The sequence below is a fragment of the Lepisma saccharinum genome, chromosome 7 (genome assembly GCF_977018435.1).
Source record: "Lepisma saccharinum chromosome 7, izLepSacc3.1, whole genome shotgun sequence".
Taxonomy (NCBI): Eukaryota; Metazoa; Arthropoda; class Insecta; order Zygentoma; family Lepismatidae; genus Lepisma; species Lepisma saccharinum.
Genome location: NC_139235.1, coordinates 18,337,298 through 18,359,035, shown reverse-complemented (window position 1 = coordinate 18,359,035; position 21,738 = coordinate 18,337,298). Strand labels below are relative to the sequence as shown.

General features: G+C 37.2%; 1 protein-coding gene across 1 annotated transcript; it reads left to right on the top strand.

Annotated features, from left to right (window-relative positions):
• Window positions 1-77: 77 nt before the first annotated feature.
• On the top strand, window positions 78-21,449 carry RpL36A (ribosomal protein L36A). The gene is made up of 4 exons (XM_083125046.1): window positions 78-170; window positions 14,049-14,222; window positions 17,857-17,973; window positions 21,340-21,449. The coding sequence occupies exons 1-4, from the start codon at window positions 168-170 to the stop codon at window positions 21,358-21,360; spliced, it is 315 nt and encodes a 104-aa protein (XP_082981172.1). The 5' UTR covers window positions 78-167; the 3' UTR covers window positions 21,361-21,449.
• Window positions 21,450-21,738: the final 289 nt, after the last annotated feature.

The following is a 21,738-nucleotide window of genomic DNA, read 5'->3' as shown; positions in this document are numbered from 1 at the left end:
AATGATTTCGCAATTATATTCCCTTCATTAAGGAAGAACAATGAAAATTTTGTGTAATTTTCCAGGGGCTGGAGAGTCACAGCTCCACCGGTATCATATGGGTTCGAGATTAGACAGATGTTGTTTCCGGTTCAACGCCATCTACTTCCTTAGAAACTTGTAGCAAGATGGTGAGTTTCTAAAGTGTTAGTTATTGTTTAAGAAAAAGCTGCTAACATCTGTTATATGTCATAACAAAAATGACCATTACTTTCATAAATATCTTTTGATATATATCCCGAGTTTTAAAAAATATTAACCAAGAGGAGTGATTATATATTTATGTTTAGAACATGTATAAATACTTGGAAGAGTTCGTGGAACATGCTTGAATGGATATTTCAAATCGCAGAAACATTTTTATTTCCTACTTTTATTCAAGAAATTTATCTTAAAGCTGATTTTATAAATCACTTGTAAACAAAGAATGAAGACATTGTGCCAAAATTGGTCTACAAATGTTCAATTTTAATTTCAACAGTCAATATCACACTTGATGTTTATATTCGTAATTACTGTCACCCCTTGGTTTGTGATTTTTTTCTTTTTGTGCATATGTTCCAAGCTAATTAGGTTTGGCTCTACATCTTCCAGAGTTATAGTAATCAACAAAAACTTGCCACATATATTACGATTTTATGTAACTATATTGTACACTTCTCCAGTCTGTTTGGTGTAGAGCTTTCTATGTTTGATGTAACAATGTTAGTTTAAGGGTACAGAAACCAAAAGTAATAGAGTTAAAAACTACTTTCACCATTTTTGTAAATAAAAACCGCTTATGTCCATACTAAAAAAGCCGAGGACATCTGGTGAAGCTAATGACACCAAATGTAGCACTATTAACCCAAACAAAGAAGTAAAATTATTACAGCATCACACGCAGCACTCCAATCTTGTGAACACAATTTAATCTAACGCTCCTATGAGATGAAACCAGAAACCAAAAGGAAACGGTAGTCATCATAAAGTATATGAAGATACCTTTATATTCATTCTCTGCTAGGTGGTTGCAGGGTGATATATGCCCAATGGTACACAAACAGGGTGGCGACAAAACTGGGGAAGGTCAAGGAAATTGAGAGGTCAAAAAAAGTGAGCAAATTTTGTCTTGATTGACTTTTTTATGCGATGGAATGAATGTGCCAGGGATTTGCTTTGAACGATGTCATTATGAATTACTACATGGGAACAGCAAAGCTTGTTGCAAAGTCTGAGTGTGAACTTTTTGGCCCCTTTTATGCACAACACAATTACAGTGCCAGAAACTAGTGATGGAAGGTGGGGCAGAAAATATTGATAAGCCTCTAAATATTGTGTGGAAAATGCATTTAATTGTCATGTTTTTTGTCTGTATGGGAGCAATAAGGGGGTAAGACTGTCAACAAATGGAGGGGGGGTTGGGACAGACCACTGTGGCACTGTCTGATAATTGTCTGACATCGTAGTATGTCATTTTGTCGGACATTCTGAAGGAACATGGAAATAAATAAGGGCACTATGCAACCCTATAATTTGTCGAATGTCGTGGTACAACATTTGTCCGATAAACATTTTAGGTTCAATTGATGCATATGATTTTTGTCGATATCGCCGTCCGATTAATGTTTAACTTCGACAAAATGTCTCGCTACAGCATGCGACAAAAATCGCATGCATGGCACTTACGGAATTGATTGTTTTCGGATGTCTTCGGACTAACATCTGACGAAAATGGCATACATAAAAAGAGCCTTGTATATTCGAGTTTCTCTGCTGTGGTACCACATGTCATTGAATGAACTTTTTGGCTCTGTTTAAGCATGTAATTTTTGTCAGACAGCAGTTTGGTATTTGTCATTCTGTGACATCCGACAAGATTTGCATGCATTGCGCTCTTATGAATCCGATGTTTCTTGGATGATCCAGCACGACATTTGTCGGATTTAACATACAACAAAAATTGCATGCATAATTGGAACCTTAGTCTGCTGCACCACTGCATATATGCTGCTGGAATTTTATTACTCTTCTTGGCTCACTTAACCTTATTTAATGTAAGAATCCATACAAAGGTTTTTCTTCCCCTTGGAGTAATACTGGTTTTGCTCAAGTTGCCATGCATTTACAATGACATTGAACTATTCTTCGATATCAAGAAGAATTCGACAAATCGCGATTATGTTGAATAGTATCACAAAAAGTGAAACCGAAATCTGCATTGGTAAACGTTCTAAGAATTTGACAAGCGCATGCTCCCAATCTAAAGTTTTCCTCAACACTCGCGTTGCAATTATGTTTCCTCTGTCCTGTCTGTTTAAACTTGTGAGAGATGGATTTTAATCTGTCACTGAACGAAGTTAAAGTGCAATGTTATGAAATAAAATACGTAAATATTTTAATATTGTAATTACACAAATCATTCAGTCCAAAAAGCATATAACTCTCTTCAGTAATTGGTGTTTCTCTGCCAGCCCTTCTAAATTTTCATTTTTTATCTACTGATTTATACAAGGGGCATCCAGAAAGTAAGTTCCAATTACCAGGGACCTTGATTTTTTTGCAAACGTCTTGGCATTTTTTGCCAATTTTAAATAATGTACTTAAACAAATAAAAATACTGTGAAATGTAACATTCTTGTATTTCTTTAGGCTTATGGAAACAAAATGTGCCATATTTGTGTATATAACGTGCAAGTTTCCAACATTTTATCCAAGAGAAAACTATAATGCATGTTATACATGGAAAATTTCCGAAATCCACATGAAATCACATATTTCCTATGATTTTTAACTTCTATGAGAACAATTTGCACTACAGGACAAAGTGGCGGTGTTCTGACAGGAGATCGAATGCGTAACTACCGTCAGATGGAAGCCGCAACATCAGTATTTGTCGTGTGAGAAATATTTTGAATTACCGAGCTAAGTGGTGCGATTTTGGCAGGGATTGAGTGCTCAGGTACTGCCACGGGAGTCGTAAAATCGGCATGTTGAGCAAGAAATAATGGAAAATAACAATTTGAAATAATAGTTTGAAAGCACAGTGGAAGTGTATGTTTTGGTATATTTTGCAGGAAAATGTTCTAAAATAAGTATACAAATTTTGGGAAATATAACACTAACAAGAAAAGATATTGTCAATTTTTGGTGCCATACTATATCGGTATCTCTCACATGACATTGATTGAATTAGAATTTGGAGGTGCATCGCCGCATATGACCATTTTGCACCCTTCAGTATATATGGGGAAAAATCCTTACAAACTCACAAAGAGGCATAGGCCATGTGACCTACAATTTGAAGGAGTAGTTTAAAAACTCCGGGAAAGTATAATGTTAGGCATATTTCCCTGAAAATGTGATTGGGGGGGGGGGTGAGAATGGCACCGATTTAGGAAAAAATCAAGATCCCTACCGATTAGGCATAAATAATACAAGAATATCAGTAGTAATTTATTTTACTTAGTTTATTTAGTGTATAATTGTCCGGGAAGAATGTAAATTTTGTCCTGGGAAGCCTGGAAAAGTCAGGGATTTTCATTTCTGCTTATTTGTAGCCACCCTGACAAATGACTCATTTCACTGTGTTTTTATTTGAAAACATTGGCATTCTTATAGATTTGATGTTTTACGCAACCTAAAATTTGTTTCAGTGTATGGAAAGCACAAGTAACAGTAGTTTTCAACACAATAGGGGCGGAGCATTCCAGCATTGTGTGTCACATTTCACACTCAAAAATGCAAGGTTCTAGATATAAGATTGGATTAAAAAATTCTTAATGAACTGATTTCATAGAATTATTAAGCACTTAGTGCTATCTGCTAACAAATGAAAGAAATTTGAATATGACGAGAGCCGGGATACATGTCAAACATTAACGAAAATGTCTTACATGTGTGACGCTTTAAAAATGTAGTGAAATTTGACTCATTTATCTGTGAAGCATGTGTGTTACAGATGCTAATAAATTTTCTTGGTGAAATATGCGAATTATGTGCATTCACAAACGTTTAACGCTTAATGTAATTAAATACACTAATGATTTTCAGATTAGGCCTAATTCATTTTGTTATTTGCATGGAGTATGATAAATAATTATGTTCAAATTGAAACCAGATAAATTTGTGCAAGGTTGAAAATGCTGCATTGCATTTGCATCGATGAAATCGCTGTTAAGTATGAACACATACGGAAATTTTGAAAATGTCACTAGTTCACTAGCCTACAGTCATCACAAAGCTGTACTTTGTGTGCGAGGTTTACTTGGGTAGGCATAATTACGAATTGTTTAGACAAAATATACCTTCCATACACACTAAAATTAATATTTCTCACAATCTGCGACGTAAATGTGATGCTATCATAAACATATTTTAAGTGACTTGCATTCAGTTATACTGGGTAGTTTATAACGTGCTAAAATATCAGCTTGATTTTCTTTTAATCCAGAGATGAGATGCCGTGGGTTGAAATCCCAACCTCCAGTTTTTTTACATGTACATTGGAATTTGTTGAGTATGAAGTGTTAATTAATAAGTTAGTAAATTTGCTTGGGGATGTTTTTCCCAATTTGATCTAGAATTCACCTTTTCTGGTGCAGAATGATGACCTGTTTCAAGATTGCAGACAGTAAATTGAATTTCCCTATGTTGCAAGTATTGCTGTGCTTAAACGTTGCAGATTTTGCTCAAATCCAATAGGTCAAAAAGTTGCTGCCTGTGCTCAGATACCACACATATTTCAGAGGTTTCACTACAAAATTCTAGTGCAAGGTGTGTATTAACATTCCATGAGATAATTACCTAAAACTTAGTTTATCAACACAGCTTAAATGTTAAAGATGGCTGCCAGAAGCCACATTTATATATATATATATATATATATATATATATATATATTGTAATAGCTCGACGACGGGTTCAGTGGTAATCAATTAAAGTAAAATGCACACTAATTAATTAATTCAATAATGTAAAGTATAACTGCACTCAAGCCATAAGGAATAATAATAATATCATAATGAATATTGTCTCAGGGATCGTGTTTACGCAGTTGGACCTTTAAAGCGAGGTAACTTTGTTTATACAGTTACATTATTCAATCCTGTAAATTACGTAACACAAGAATAGGTTTGAAATCTATATAATTAAATAAATCAATTCACATTATACAAGCTGCCCTCTTACGCACAAATCACACACTCACTCAAACATTCATCGGCAGTTAACACAATACTAATCCTACTACAAATACTTTCATCTTTCTTGAATAATATCTTTTTTAGCTTTCATTTAAATACGGTGGTCAGCAACTTGTCTTACTCAAAGCAATGTGATTTTAAGACTGATATACTCAAATGATTATTACTTATTTATGGTTTGGATCAATTATAAAATTACTTCTCAGTTCACAAATGAATAATTACGGCGAAATGTTAGTATGCGAAGTAGATAATGTTTATGTCAATTTGGCTACGGAATATTGTGTAATCCAATATTTAGAATCACGTGCCGATATTCTGGATCGATATCCGACGTTCATAAAAATGCTTTCTTACCTTACGGCTGGACTTGGGTCATTGCTACCTGGGATGACATCTCAGATGGACACTCGATTAACGGAATCACTTTCACTTCCAGTACTTAACTTACGATTGTCAACCCGTATTCCTCTCTTCCTTTCTCTGGAGTAATCTTCGTTGTAGCAAGGATCTTAAGTTCGCTCAACAATGAATCGGCATCTCAACAATGGTTCAGCATCTCAACAATGGTTCGGCATCTCAACAGTGGATTGGCACATCAACAATGGTTCAGCATCTCAACAATGGTTCGGCATCTCAACAGTGGATTGGCACATCAACAATGGTTCAGCATCTCAACAATGGTTCGGCATCTCAACAGTGGATTGGCACATCAACAATGGTTCAGCATCTCAACAATGGTTCGGCATCTCAACAGTGGATTGGCACATCAACAATGGTTCAGCATCTCAACAATGGTTCGGCATCTCAACAGTGGATTGGCACATCAACAATGGTTCAGCATCTCAACAATGGTTCGGCATCTCAACAGTGGATTGGCACTTTTGCAACAGTCTCGTATGCTGATGTAAGAACATGGTAATTTTACGGTAAAACAACACTTGAATGCAGTTTGATTTCAGGCTATTATTACGGATCAAAGTTACACTTCCACCGTTCACGATCTCTCGCACATTGAAATCAGAGTTCACAGGGTTACGAATGCGGCTGTTAGCTTTAAATAGTTCGGGCGGCGTTTCTAAGATGTTATGCAATTATCGGGCTATAATTTATCACGGCGGTAATCAAATTCTCGCAACGACAGATGGAATTTTGTCGCAGACGTAGGCGCGATCGGAAGAGGGAGAAAACCCCTTGGGCTCTGTAGCGTTCTACTCACCCATGATGTGGCTGTTCAACGTGTCGAAAACTAACAAAGACTCTTTCGCGAAATCAACCAGCACGGATGCGATCCGAACGAATATTCCACTAGCACTGTCTTTTCCTTCAGCTTCGCGCGAAGACTTCCGTGTCTAGCCTCTATGCTTAAGTCCTTTTCTACTTTCCCTCCAGAAAAACTTGTCATCCGCCATCTACCCCTGTATTGATGAAATGCACCCTTGAAGAGATTAGGTGATTGACCCGTTCATTGTCCATCAGCATGGAAAGTAGGACAGCTCAGCGTGAATGCTATCTTCTCAAGCGTCCTTTTGTTATCTTCTGCGATTTTTGATCCTCAATTACGGCCTTATCCTTCACTCGATTTTTATTAAACTTCGGAATCTTGACTTTTAGAATGTGTTTTACCATGGTCTTGAATTTCTCCTCAATCGGTCCACTAGATCAAAAGTTCCTTTTTTCCGCTAATGTCCATAAGAACAGATACAAATGCTGTTTCAGAGACGATTTGTTGTGGCCAAATGCAACATTAAACATTATCCACTTGCACATTGCCTTAGTTTTACTAGTATTAAGCGTAGAATTATACTGAATACGTGTCTTAATTGGAATAATTTAATCTATAATTATTTTAATCAGATTTGTTAATCTGTAAGGCGTGATTTTCCGTTATAAACTTTCCCCCTCTTACACATGAATTTTTTTTTCTGGAATTAGCTTTGCTGACTAGAGGAAAATTCATCCCACAATAAATTTCATAATAACGTAAAATTATGCCTACTTTTTCTTAATTTTAAAACGTCCGAATCAGGGACTCGAACCCTGGACTGTTTACACCATTTTCATAACCAATATCACAATATCACATAAGCACAATTATCATTACTATAAATCATTACCTTACATATTAAATATTTGCAAATGAATATTAAATATTTCTCATTCGTCGAATAAGTGAACTTATATATAAAACCTTTAGACATACCTACACTTGATTTTAAAAATGAATACAATTACCACACTTAAACCTAATGATTATATGCGTAAATCAATTTTCATAACTTGACTAAAACATGGAAAACTATATACTTATAATTAATTTAGTTTTCATCAAGTAGACATGGTTATATAAATGTGATTAATTAACAATACTTTAAACCTTTCACTTCATTATGTTATATATATATATATATATATATATATATATATATATATATATATTTATACTGTATGATATATATAGATATTTGCTATATAGAAGTTTCTCTACCTGTAGCTTGCTGGTCGTTGGTAGGATCTGATTGGTTCCCTTTTAGTTGTTGAATCCACGAATCTCTCTTTTCTGTCGAACAATTCCATTTTTTTTACATTATCGATGTGCTGAGGTGTAGTTTCTTTGCCATTTTTGCAGTTTGTGAGTTTTAAGATGTTATTTCCTAATCTAATGATGTCCCCATCTAACATCTGCCTCAGCTGCTTTCGTATCTCGCCCCTGTAGGAGTAGGCCACCGGATATACACGTGACACGACTGGTTCGTCACCTTCAACTTTGATCTCATGAGTGTATACTCTGCATCTGCCTGGTTTTTCTGAAAAGATCTCTGCATGCTCTCGTAGGATGTTTCTGAACTTCTCTCGGGCTTCCATGTTTATTTCGTTTAGATTAGACACTAATACATCAATTTTTTCCTCAGGGCTTAAGGTAGCGCAATTTTCTGTAACATTAAAGCACTTTCCTTCCTCTGGGAAGTACATTCTATTATTTATAAATTCAGCTTCCTGCTGACTGACGTCGTCACATAAACGTAACGTACCTCTACGTAGGTTCAAATCTGCGCTATATTGTATAAGGAACTCCATGCCTAAAATAGCATCCACATTCAATTCTCGAACGACGTAAAAATCTATAAGAGTCTCCATGTCTCCTATTTTGCCACCTACTACCACGTGCCCTAGTGGTCGCTGTCTAACCTTGCCTGAGAAATCTACTAGCCTAATGTCCTTACTGCTACTAAGCTGCGGTTTCGTTATATCCTTAGAGATTTTCTTCCAGATCTGTTCCCCACATAAGTTCAATTCCGACCCAGTGTCCACGATGGCATTAATAGAGTGTTCTCCTATTTTTAACTGTATTTGAGGCGTTTGAGATGGCCATAATTTCCTGCTCGAATTCTCTGCAGCACCGCTTTCATCATCATCTTCTGATAAGTTATTTATGAACCAGCAACTTCTTACTTCTATGTCTGTCATTTTGTGTCGTCGATTCACAGGTGAGGATTGTGGCTCTAGAACCTTTTGCATCTCAGATTCTCCGCCGACACGAGCCGAGCTGTCGTCGGAAGGTGTTAGTTTTCCGCTCTTGCGCCGTGGCTGTTATCCCGACGACTACCTGACTGGTAATCTGGCGCGTTGGGATTGAGTTCCCTACTCGTTGATGGTTGAGGCCATTGTTCGTCAGTCTCTTGCTTCTCATTGTTGTAGGCTGTTCTTACTAAGTGAATAGCTTGTGTTCTGCCTTCTTCCATACGATTGTCTTCCTCCCCGCGTGAAAATCGTATGTCGCCACGTCCTCGGTAACCTGCGTTTGTGTTCTGTCTGCCTCCACGGTAGTTTCCTCGATTCGAGCGTTTGGTATCCCTGTCTCGCTGTCTTGGAGGACTGTACTGCGATTGTTCTTGTCGATTGAATTGTTGTCGACGTCCATTGTATGTATTGCGTGTAGTCATCATTTGCACTCGTGGAAAATTTTCTCCTCTCTTCCTATCAAAATTATTATTCCCTCTTCTGCTCGATTGATCTTCCCATCGATGTTTTTCGTTCTCCTTCAGTAAATCCATGTCTTCAAGGATAAGCGACATTCGGTCAAAATTTTCTAACACATCTCCTGTAAGCTGCCTCTGTACATAACTCGGGTACATCGCTCTGATGGCCGTGAGGATTTCTATCACTTCGGTTCCGGGCTTAAGCGAACGGAATTCATTCACCCTCTGCCAGAAAAACTGTTTGTATGTGAGCTTTCCGTTGACGTCATACCGCTTGTTTCTTAACTGGGTAACCTTCCTCTCTACCAACGATCTGCACTGAAATTGTTCAATGAAAGCTTTTTCGAAGGTGCTAAAGGTCTTGAACGCTGGTACCTGGTGGTCTAACCAAATGCGTGCGGAACCGCGAAGAAGTTTCTGGATGAGCTTCAGGTAATCCTCTTCGTGAATCCCATATAAAATGCAATCTCTTTTGAATTCTTGAAGAAACGTGGATGGCAAAGTTTCTGTCTTCTCTTGATCGAAAATCATAAAGTTGTCCAGTGAAAACTTCGAGAAGATGGCACGCCTGCCTATTTCCGAGGTGGCCACACTGGTCTGTACCACGGAGTGGACTCGCGAGCAACTGCTATCCTGCTCCATGACGTCATCGCCTGTGGACTGACTCCCCGATCGAGATGGTTTCCGTGCTGATGTCGCCAGGGGCGTTGATTCTCGCTGTTCTTCCTCGGTCCTCGTTCGTGGTGACGTAATAACGATTGAAGAAGTCTCTCTCTGCATCGTTTCTTTGATTCGTGTGACGTCTTGGCGTAAGTCTTGTGTCATGTTTTTTATCTTCATCCATTGCTGTTGTTCTGAGGTCATCTTTGCTTCGATTTGTCCGAATCTTTCTTCCACCATTCTGGAATCCGCTGCAAGTCGACGATCAACCATTCGGAATTCCTCTTCCATTCTCTTTTCCACGTCATTCTTCTTTTCTTCTATCTTCTCTCCCAGGTGTGCCAGGTGTTCATGGATCTGCCTGACTTCAGTTTCCACTGTTTTTTCCAGGTTCTCAATGTCTTTCGAGTTATCACGATGTCTTTCAACACACTCTTCTTGGGCTTTTTCTATTTTCTCATCATTCTTTTTTAACGCTTGTAGAAACTGATCCATCATCTCTCGGTGTTGTTGTTCTTTTTCTCTTCTTCGCATTTCTTTTTGCCTTTCTTTCTCTTCTTCTTCCAATTTTCTCTTCTTCTCCTTCTCTTCCTCTTCCAATTTTCTCTTCTTCTCCTTCTCTTCTTCTTCCAATTTTCTCTTCTTCTCTTTCTCTTCTTCTTCCAATTTTCTCTTCTTCTCCTTCTCTTCTTCTTCCAATTTTCTCTTCTTCTCCTTCTCTTCTTCTTCCAATTTTCTCTTCCTTTCTTTCTCGTCTTTTCGACGTTCTTTCCCTTCTTCATGTTGCTTCATCATCGTAGTGAAGAGCGCCATTATCGCTTGAACGTCCATGGTGCCTTGGGTTGGTAACACTGCCGTTGGCTGCTCACTTTCAGGGATAACGGTATTCTCCGGAGCACGGTTGCTTTCTCCTCCCTGGTCGCCTTCCAGTAACGTCACTTCCTCTCCTTCCTTTGGATTGTCCATTTCTTCAATCTTCTTCCTCTGTCGAGTTATTCTCTCCATCACCCTTCTCCTCGGTCGTTATTCTCTCTCTCTTCTTCCTTGGATTCGATGCGTTCTCGCAGCGAGATATAAATTTCTCTTTTCTTTTTCATAAATAGAGCCTACGGGGTTCCCCTTTCTTCCATCGGCCTAGTCGTTTTCCGTACCGCCGGATTGCCCAAAAATTTAATTCTTCGCCCATTTAATTGTTGATCGATAAGCCCAAAATATATATACACACATGCAACATAATAGTATTCACAAAATCCTCTATATAGCCTACTCTTTAACTACACTAACCACTACAAATATCAAAATACAATAAACAAAACATGCAAATATTCCAGAATACCTCAATAAATGATAAACATCCTAAGTTTGTGTTTGTTACGTAATTATTCACCTTCAATTAATTTGGTTACGCGTTAATTACTATTATTCTATTATTTAGCTTAATAAAATTTTCTCACAAGCTCCTTTCGCTTTAACGTCCCGTCGCTAAACATGGCAAGTTTATGGCTTATAAAAATATTCAATCAAATTTCAATTCTTGAAATTACAGTTATACTAGCAACAACAAATGAAACAGTTAACTTTCCTATCCATAGCTTGCATAATGGCTACGATTATCCTAACATATTCCTTTGCAGTTACCACAGCCCACTCAGGCCTACCTATCTGATCAGCTGATTTAAAACGCAAATACGACACATTAGCCTAAACGTAACTATGTTCGACCTGTCCTATCGCATTTTCGACTTGCCCTGTCGCATGTTCGGGCGCCATCTTGTAAAAGCTCGACGACGGGTTCAGTGGTAATCAATTAAAGTAAAATGCACACTAATTAATTAATTCAATAATGTAAAGTATAACTGCACTCAAGCCATAAGGAATAATAATAATATCATAATGAATATTGTCTCAGGGATCGTGTTTACGCAGTTGGACCTTTAAAGCGAGGTAACTTTGTTTATACAGTTACATTATTCAATCCTGTAAATTACGTAACACAAGAATAGGTTTGAAATCTATATAATTAAATAAATCAATTCACATTATACAAGCTGCCCTCTTACGCACAAATCACACACTCACTCAAACATTCATCGGCAGTTAACACAATACTAATCCTACTACAAATACTTTCATCTTTCTTGAATAATATCTTTTTTAGCTTTCATTTAAATACGGTGGTCAGCAACTTGTCTTACTCAAAGCAATGTGATTTTAAGACTGATATACTCAAATGATTATTACTTATTTATGGTTTGGATCAATTATAAAATTACTTCTCAGTTCACAAATGAATAATTACGGCGAAATGTTAGTATGCGAAGTAGATAATGTTTATGTCAATTTGGCTACGGAATATTGTGTAATCCAATATTTAGAATCACGTGCCGATATTCTGGATCGATATCCGACGTTCATAAAAATGCTTTCTTACCTTACGGCTGGACTTGGGTCATTGCTACCTGGGATGACATCTCAGATGGACACTCGATTAACGGAATCACTTTCACTTCCAGTACTTAACTTACGATTGTCAACCCGTATTCCTCTCTTCCTTTCTCTGGAGTAATCTTCGTTGTAGCAAGGATCTTAAGTTCGCTCAACAATGAATCGGCATCTCAACAATGGTTCAGCATCTCAACAATGGTTCGGCATCTCAACAGTGGATTGGCACATCAACAATGGTTCAGCATCTCAACAATGGTTCGGCATCTCAACAGTGGATTGGCACATCAACAATGGTTCAGCATCTCAACAATGGTTCGGCATCTCAACAGTGGATTGGCACATCAACAATGGTTCAGCATCTCAACAATGGTTCGGCATCTCAACAGTGGATTGGCACATCAACAATGGTTCAGCATCTCAACAATGGTTCGGCATCTCAACAGTGGATTGGCACATCAACAATGGTTCAGCATCTCAACAATGGTTCGGCATCTCAACAGTGGATTGGCACTTTTGCAACAGTCTCGTATGCTGATGTAAGAACATGGTAATTTTACGGTAAAACAACACTTGAATGCAGTTTGATTTCAGGCTATTATTACGGATCAAAGTTACACTTCCACCGTTCACGATCTCTCGCACATTGAAATCAGAGTTCACAGGGTTACGAATGCGGCTGTTAGCTTTAAATAGTTCGGGCGGCGTTTCTAAGATGTTATGCAATTATCGGGCTATAATTTATCACGGCGGTAATCAAATTCTCGCAACGACAGATGGAATTTTGTCGCAGACGTAGGCGCGATCGGAAGAGGGAGAAAACCCCTTGGGCTCTGTAGCGTTCTACTCACCCATGATGTGGCTGTTCAACGTGTCGAAAACTAACAAAGACTCTTTCGCGAAATCAACCAGCACGGATGCGATCCGAACGAATATTCCACTAGCACTGTCTTTTCCTTCAGCTTCGCGCGAAGACTTCCGTGTCTAGCCTCTATGCTTAAGTCCTTTTCTACTTTCCCTCCAGAAAAACTTGTCATCCGCCATCTACCCCTGTATTGATGAAATGCACCCTTGAAGAGATTAGGTGATTGACCCGTTCATTGTCCATCAGCATGGAAAGTAGGACAGCTCAGCGTGAATGCTATCTTCTCAAGCGTCCTTTTGTTATCTTCTGCGATTTTTGATCCTCAATTACGGCCTTATCCTTCACTCGATTTTTATTAAACTTCGGAATCTTGACTTTTAGAATGTGTTTTACCATGGTCTTGAATTTCTCCTCAATCGGTCCACTAGATCAAAAGTTCCTTTTTTCCGCTAATGTCCATAAGAACAGATACAAATGCTGTTTCAGAGACGATTTGTTGTGGCCAAATGCAACATTAAACATTATCCACTTGCACATTGCCTTAGTTTTACTAGTATTAAGCGTAGAATTATACTGAATACGTGTCTTAATTGGAATAATTTAATCTATAATTATTTTAATCAGATTTGTTAATCTGTAAGGCGTGATTTTCCGTTATAATATATATATATATATATATATATATATATATATATATATATATATATATATATATATATATATATATATAAAGGTTCAATTTTATCTTCAGGACCTAAATTTCAGTTAGTGTACTTTGTTTCAAATTATGTATGGGAGTTGTAGTTTCTGAATGTACCATTATGTAGCATGGTAGTCACTATGTAAATTTTTCTTTATTATGTATTATATTTCTTACAGGTGAATGTACCAAAACAGAGGCGTACGCACTGCAAAAAGTGCAAGAAGCATGTAGTCCACAAAGTAACACAGTACAAGAAATCCAAGGAAAGAAAAGCATCCCAGGGTAGGAGAAGATACGATAGGAAACAGCGAGGATACGGTGGACAGACAAAACCTATATTTAGGAAAAAGGTACATCTTAATGCATACCTTTTTATAGGGATGGCAAAATTGTCAGCAAAGCCAATATTTTTTGTTGTATTTATTACTGTATTTTTGTGGATGCAAGATTACTTCTCACAGAAACCCAAACATATAATGAAGGCAGCTGATTAAAATAACATAATATAAAAAGGAATACACATGAAAACAGATTTATCCTAAACTTGTAATGCTATTCTGGGGTTGTAATCTGAGACTGCAATTTGTGATTCTGCATAATACTAGGTCATTCAAATATGACTTTTTTTTTTTTTTATACCAAATCTTTTATTGTCAAATACTTATTCGCACATGTCACCCTTTAAAGTACTCCCCTCCAGAGTCCATTCCTTTTTTGCAATGTTCTGGAAGCTTTGTAATGCTCTTTTCATAAAAGTTTTTCGGTTGGCTGCTTATCCACTCCCGAACACTGCTGATGATGGTGTTGCTATCCGCAAACCGCATGCCTTCCAAATCTGATTTAAGCCTTCCAAACAGGTAGAAATCCCTTGGGGCCAAATTGGGACTGAATGGCGGGTGTGGCAGAAGGTCCAATTTCAATTTGCTGACGGTTGCCATATTTGTTTCGGCTGTATGAGCCTGCCTGCTTTCCACCTCTCTTCCGCTTGGATCGGATCTTTTCCTTCACTTCTGTTGTCAGGAGTTCTGAGTAATTAGCTGCAGTGACTATTCGGGCATTTGCAAGAAATTATACATGGATAACCCCCTGCCAGTCCCAAAAAAAACCTTGCCATCACTTTTTCTGCCAAACGGGTCCTCCATGCTTTCTTAGGTCTGGGAGAACCGGTATGCCGCCACTCACGTGATGACTCCTGGGACTCATTCTCCACGTGCTGTCTTCCCTCTCTGAAGTACTTACCACTAAAACACACAGTTTTGTGAGAGACACTCTTCCCCATACTGTTGTTTGAGTTTGCAAGATTTCAGGTGGCTGTACGTTTTCTCCGAAAAATTTGATCACAATGCGTTGCTCCATGCTCTGCAGCACCTTCTGTTCGCTCATCACTCTAGCAACGCTCAGACACGACTGAGCAGGGTCTAACCTGCATGGGAGAGAGAGGGTGGGGGTTGTGGTTAAATTCTCCCAAGGACGCACAACTGCTGCATATGGCAGGTTGTTTGGAAAAATTTAATCCCGGTCATATATATAAGATATTAGATACTAGAACGAATGGAGATAACAATAGCATAATAAATTAAATATGCATGCAGTACGGCAGAAGACTATTGAGAAAGGAATAATGTTCCATTCACAAGAAAACAAGTTTTACCTTACAGTAATTATTATTTTTCAAAGGGAATATTTTTGCATTAAAATCTTTTCTACAATAATGTAAGCCTGTTTTTAATTTTTATGGAAAATTTTTACATTCATTAGAAAAATGGGCATATGAAGGCCATATAATGTTTTTTTAAAAAAATTGAAATCCCAGGTTTCCTTTAAAATGCCCATTTATTGCTACACTGTATTTAAATTGGTCAATATTCAGTATGATTTTGGACAATTAAGTTTGTAATTTTGACTAATTTTCACCCCTATTTTTATGAAAGTTCCTCATAGACATAATACTTTTAGTACTGATAGGAAAATGTGGATGGTTTATGCAGAATGCCAATTAGGAAGGTGGTTGGGAGAATAATTACACTGCCACCAAGTTCTGTTGTCTTCTACATTTTGTGCATTTCACTGGCCAGACCCACTGACCCAGAACTGTCTGGGTTTCCATCTCATTTGTCGGATTTCTCCAGAACCTTTTGTTCTAACCATCTTCCTAGTTGGCAGTCCCTCTTGCATGATTTGGTGGGGCATGAACTACCGTATTTCCCTGTATAGCTAATTTTGTCTGATTTTACGCTAAATTTTCTTCGCAAAAAAGTCTCTGGTGTGACCACTGTGTTAAGCTTTTCTTAAAGAAAATGGGTAAACTGACTTTGGTGCAAGATTAGGATGCATGGAATACTTGTTAAAATTTAATATTCCAAATTGATGCACATTATTTCTTTGTGATAGAAAATTAACACATTAGTTAATGATGTCTGCATTATAGTCAAATATTACACTTGAGAATTTTTTTAATAGTGTTGCGAAGTACGGACACACAAACTTCATCATCTGTGCTGTTATTAATGACGTTATTATCTGACATGCTGATGTGACCATTACACAATGAAAGGTTATAATTTTTGAACTGAAAAATTGCAACGATTATGCAGTGGAATATGGTAGATTATTTGCGCTTACCCCCACACCCCCTATACGCCTTCATGGCGTGGTGCTATGCACAGGGGAACACTTTACTTTTACTTTACTTTTTTACCTTTGTATATTTTAATTATTTTAATGCAATTTTGTTTTACCTAATATTTATTGTGAATAATACATGGCTCCAACAGGCCTGGCAATTATTTGAAAGTTTAAAAAATTCACCTAAATACCTTGGAAAGTCTCAAAGGTCAAATTATTTTTGAATTGGAAAGGATCTGGCAATGAAAATATACTATTTTTCTTCAACCAACTTATTAATGGGATATAAAAATTATATTATCATTTGGCACTTAAAATTTAACCTACCAACACCACAGAATGTTTGGAAATGCATTTTGAAATTGCCTGGAAATTATGAAATCTTATCAAAATTTGTTTTACTGTGTTAATCATGTATATAAAATTTGCTTAAATGCCAGCATCAGCGTCTGTTCAGAAGAGTGAGTACATTGAGGTTGGTAAATCCTTGTTTTTATTACATTATTGTTAACGGCCACACTAGGCAAAGTTCATATCTGCCACTACTATTTTACCCCAAATGTTTGAGATAAATAAGTATAGCTGTCTATGTATGTATTCTAAATTTTTGTTCAAAGTCCTTGGTCGTCATCCTCGTGAATATCCAAAACATAACCAGCTGTCTGTATGATTACATATACATTTGCACACTGCTTCTCCCAGGAAAAAGTACACCACAGTTGTTTTTTAACCCAAATACGTATTTTTGTTCTCTATTAAATGCAACTGACCCCTTATAGAAGACAGGGATGATTAGAAAAACAATATGTGAATTCCAGTAAGTATTTATTAGACGAATACAAACAAACTCATGTGAAATGATACTTCATGCACTATTTTTCAACATAGTCTCATCCCTGGTTCAGGCATTCCCGCGCTTCACAAAATTTATGATGCTTGCTTGTCTCGTAGAACTCGTAGAGTCCTGTTGTCGAAACCCAACCCTTACTTCATGCTTGACAACATCATCCGAGTGAATTTGCATTATTGCTGCACCTACGAACATCTCTTTTCTTCTTTGAAGAAGCATCTCAGAGGATGCCTGTTTCACTCGGATGATGTTGTCAAGCATTAAGTGTTGGAGCTTGGTTGAGACAACAGGACCCCAAGTTCTATCAGACAAGACTCGTGAAGTGCTGGGCTAAATGCCTGAAGTGGAGAAGATTATGTGGAGAAGTACTGTAGGAAGTATCCTTTCACAAACTGTAGCATTTTTATATTCCTTTCAGACATAGTGTGTACTTTAATACAAACTTTTGTAAGGCTTTTGTTCTGTTTATATGCAGCGGAAGAAATAAATGTCTGTTTTATTATTTCTAGGCAAAAACTACGAAAAAGGTTGTGCTAAGGATGGAATGCGTTGAGTGCAAATATAGGAAGCAGATCCCTTTGAAACGATGCAAGCACTTTGAGTTGGGTGGCGACAAGAAGAGGAAGGTATGTACAATGGTTTTGAATTAAGAAGCTAAGCTCACGCGATACTGACAATAACATTCTTATATCTCTATTTGTCATTTAAATATCAATAATGGCTGGTTGACTTTTGAACATCCTGCAAAACATCCAAAATATTAAAATATTCAGGAAACTAAGCAATTTTCATTAATACATGTTCTGTGGCAAGAGTGATTTTGTTTGTAAGTGACATGTACTTCATTTCTTGTGATTGTAAGAACATTAGAAAACTATGCACACTGTTATCATGCCATCTAGTTATACCTGGAGCAAAACTGTGATAACTTGAAAGCAGTTTTCTCAGTCATCAGCTTTTGGGTCAAGCATGTTGAGCAATTGACTCAAGATTGGCACGTTTGAGTCCTGGCACAATTGAATGGGTCTCCCTTATCGCACAGCACTTGAGCAACCTTGTGTTCTGACGTTAACTGGAAATTCTTTTATTGTTAGACTAGCTTGGTTTAGTGTTGTTAGCAAAAATAATAAATTTTCAATGTATTTATGCTAATAGAACCAAACATAACAGACCTAACCTAACAACATAGGCTTCCTCGTCTGACGTCAGAACACAAGGTTGCTCAAGTGTTGTGCGATAAAGGAGACCCCAATTGCATAAGCAGAATTGAATAAGCTAAATTTTGATGTAACTTGTTTTGTTGTAGGCCTACTGGTTAATTCCTAGTCAGTCTAAATTAGAGTATGTATAATTTTTAATCTGATAGTAGGTATGAAATAGGTGTTCCTTCATGTAATCACCATTCTTCCTCGACACCATAGTCAAATGTGTTGTAAAGTAAGGGAAAAATACACATTCAATATTTACAAATTCCCACAGTTTCGGTGCTCACCATTAATGTTGGCTTGCTGGCTGATCTCGTTATGGGGTTAACTTTCGATCTAACCACTAAAGTTACCAGAATTAAGTCGCAACCTAGGCATGGTGTTATTTGTGAGTTTTCCTCATTGTTGCTATTAGGCAAGAGTGGTAGAAAGGTGACATAAAATAACACAAACACGTATTGTTCATGTACAGGATGTTTGAGTGATAGGTCTGTTTTAATAATTGGCTAACTTGTGTTGCTGTAGTGGTAGTTGCATATGATCACCCAAAAGCAACATGAAATATTGATGTGTGATACAGATGGTGACACATAGAGCTGCTGAACTGCTAAACATGCAAAAAGCAGGCCAAACAGAATTACACTTGTTTTTATCTTGATGTCCATGAGTAAAATTAGAATATTTAAAATAGTCACAGTGATGCCTCCTGCACCAAACTCTCAACATTTCATATAGAGTTTGAGTGCAACTACTATTGTCACAAGAGTTATAGCTTGTTAAAAAGTGGAACATCCACCACTGAAAATGATCCATTAGCATTACACTTTGTCAGTAGAGCATTTTTTAAAAAAAAAGGATTCATGGATTCACATGTGAGATGGTCCAAAATATTAAAGTGTATCTATTTTAATCGAGAAAGGTCTTGGTCGGAACATTGGTACAAAATTAATGATAATTGCTGCTATTGCATAATTTTTCAGGAGTTTTACTCTGATGGAAGTGACTGGAAGCGTCACTGAAGTACTACATTACAAGTCCCAGTATTGCTTGAGTCTGGCTTTATAACTGTTGTGAACAGTTATTTGAAAATGATACAATGTTGAAACAATTGGCAGGAAAACTATGCAAAATTTGGCATTTATGAATAGTATTTGTTGAAATTGAGATGTGTCCTTTCATCTGTTGGTAGATAATATAGCCACCTGAAATCCCACCATGAATTTGCACACATACACATTGTGACTGGTGAACGTAGACAACTCTCTATGCTACTCATAGTAATGTCATGTTAACTTATGCTTTATCAGAAATATTCTCTAGGAAATTGTTTTTCATTAAAGTACTTATTTCAGATGTTTTTCAGTATGTATAACATGGAACAATTTTTATGCCTATAGGATCTGTTTAAATTTGAAATTGAACTAAGACAGTGGTCAAAACTTGTGCGTTTATCAGTTGCCCAAAATTTCCTGTTTGGTATCAAATCATTTCTCATGGAAAGGAAAGGCTGTGACCAAAATATTGTAAAAGGTTCAAACCCAAATGAAATTTGTTTAGATTGCTTAGCCTTTAAGAGACCAACTATCTTTTAGAAGATAGTTGCCTGCAAGCCCCAACTGCCCAACTATCTTTATAAAGATAGTTGGTCATGTTCGTAGTTGTGATGTCATAATGTCGCTAATATTTGCTGGAATTGCGATTTTGTTCTTGTATATTATTGTTAACACATTACGCACCGTAAGGACTCTTGCAGGTCTTAGTGGTCCATAAAAAGGCAGGAAAATGGCAGCTTTCTTTGTAATGAAATAGCATTGGTATGTTTTTCTACAACAGTAATCTGCTTGAACCTCGAGTTGGGGAAAGTGTCGTTGCTGGAAGTTTCGAAAGAATTTTCCTGGTAGGAGGGGAGGGATTTCAATGATGGTCCATTTGTCCAGGGGGAGGGGGCCAACCCCCCTTTTTTCAGAAATTTAGAATTTTCTTGGTTCTGCCCCCCTCCCCTCCATGGATACACTCAATGTGCATAAATTTTATATAGTCCGATTCTATGGTTCATTCCGAGCACAGCGGTATATTATTCATCTATGTAGGGCAATTAGCCTCCGATCTACAGTCATCTAAATGAAACTCTTCATTTTGCTAAAAATAGGCTCGGTCCCAAGGGGCTTACCTGGTGAAATGGGCTTGGTCTCCTAAAGGTTAAAAGTAGGGTAGAGCAGATACCACTTTGGCCCATTTCAGATAACTGTGCTGATACTCATGACCCTCTGCTGTGCCTTGTCTGTGACATTGTTTTAAGTGTTCGGCACATCCTTCTTGAATGTTGATATTTTAATTTTGAAGCTTTCAACTGATTTTTCATCCCTGTTGAGAGATGGTGATAGTGTTTCAACTAATGTTGTTACCTTTTAGAGAAGCGAGAGAATTTTCCACTGTCTGAGGAAGTTTTTAGTGCCCCCTTACCTTGTACGCCCCTCCACAACCTTGAACATTTAAAGTTCTCAAGGGGATATGTCTATATTCTGAAGGATGCAAAATGGCCATATGTGCTAACACCCAAAAAATTTTTAACTTGTTCGTTCATTTTTATATATCTTTCCCCGTGGGAGGATCAAGGTGAATGAGAAAAATTGGATAGCTGATAGACCATTGTGCCAATTGTGTTTGTTAATTTTGCAATGTGGATGACACATGGCTTGAAATACAAGCTTTTAAAAGTGGTATATCTGTGTTCATTTTTAAATCATTGTCTGGATTCTAATGCCTTTTTTTTTTTGTTTCTTACAGGGCCAGATGATCCAGTTCTGAAAAGTTTCACATGGTGTATATTATCTGTCCATAACAGAAAGACTTGTAAAATGTTGTTCTTTTCATAAATATAACTGGAATTGATTGGATTCTGTTGATTGTTTTCAATTACTCTGAAATAAGTTTGATGTTCATGAGTTGGCAAAGTCGTGGAAGTTGTAATAAAGCTATTAACCTATCTTATATATCCACGATATGTTTTCTTAATGGTCTTGCTGGCAAATGAAGGTCTGAAATGCTTCCAGGGGAAAATAATTACATAGTGGAGTGATTTCATCTTGTTGCACGTGAGGTCTCTTCCAAAATTCATATAAATTAGAGCACAGTGTGTTCTGAAGATTAATTATATATGAAGTAAATAATTGGTAAGAATCACCA

Bases quoted from the DNA above. Each gene is read 5' to 3' on its own strand.
- RpL36A (XM_083125046.1), top strand. The intron at 14,223-17,856 runs GTACATCTTAAT...TATTATTTCTAG, and splicing joins AACCTATATTTAGGAAAAAG to GCAAAAACTACGAAAAAGGT. The intron at 17,974-21,339 runs GTATGTACAATG...TGTTTCTTACAG, and splicing joins GTGGCGACAAGAAGAGGAAG to GGCCAGATGATCCAGTTCTG.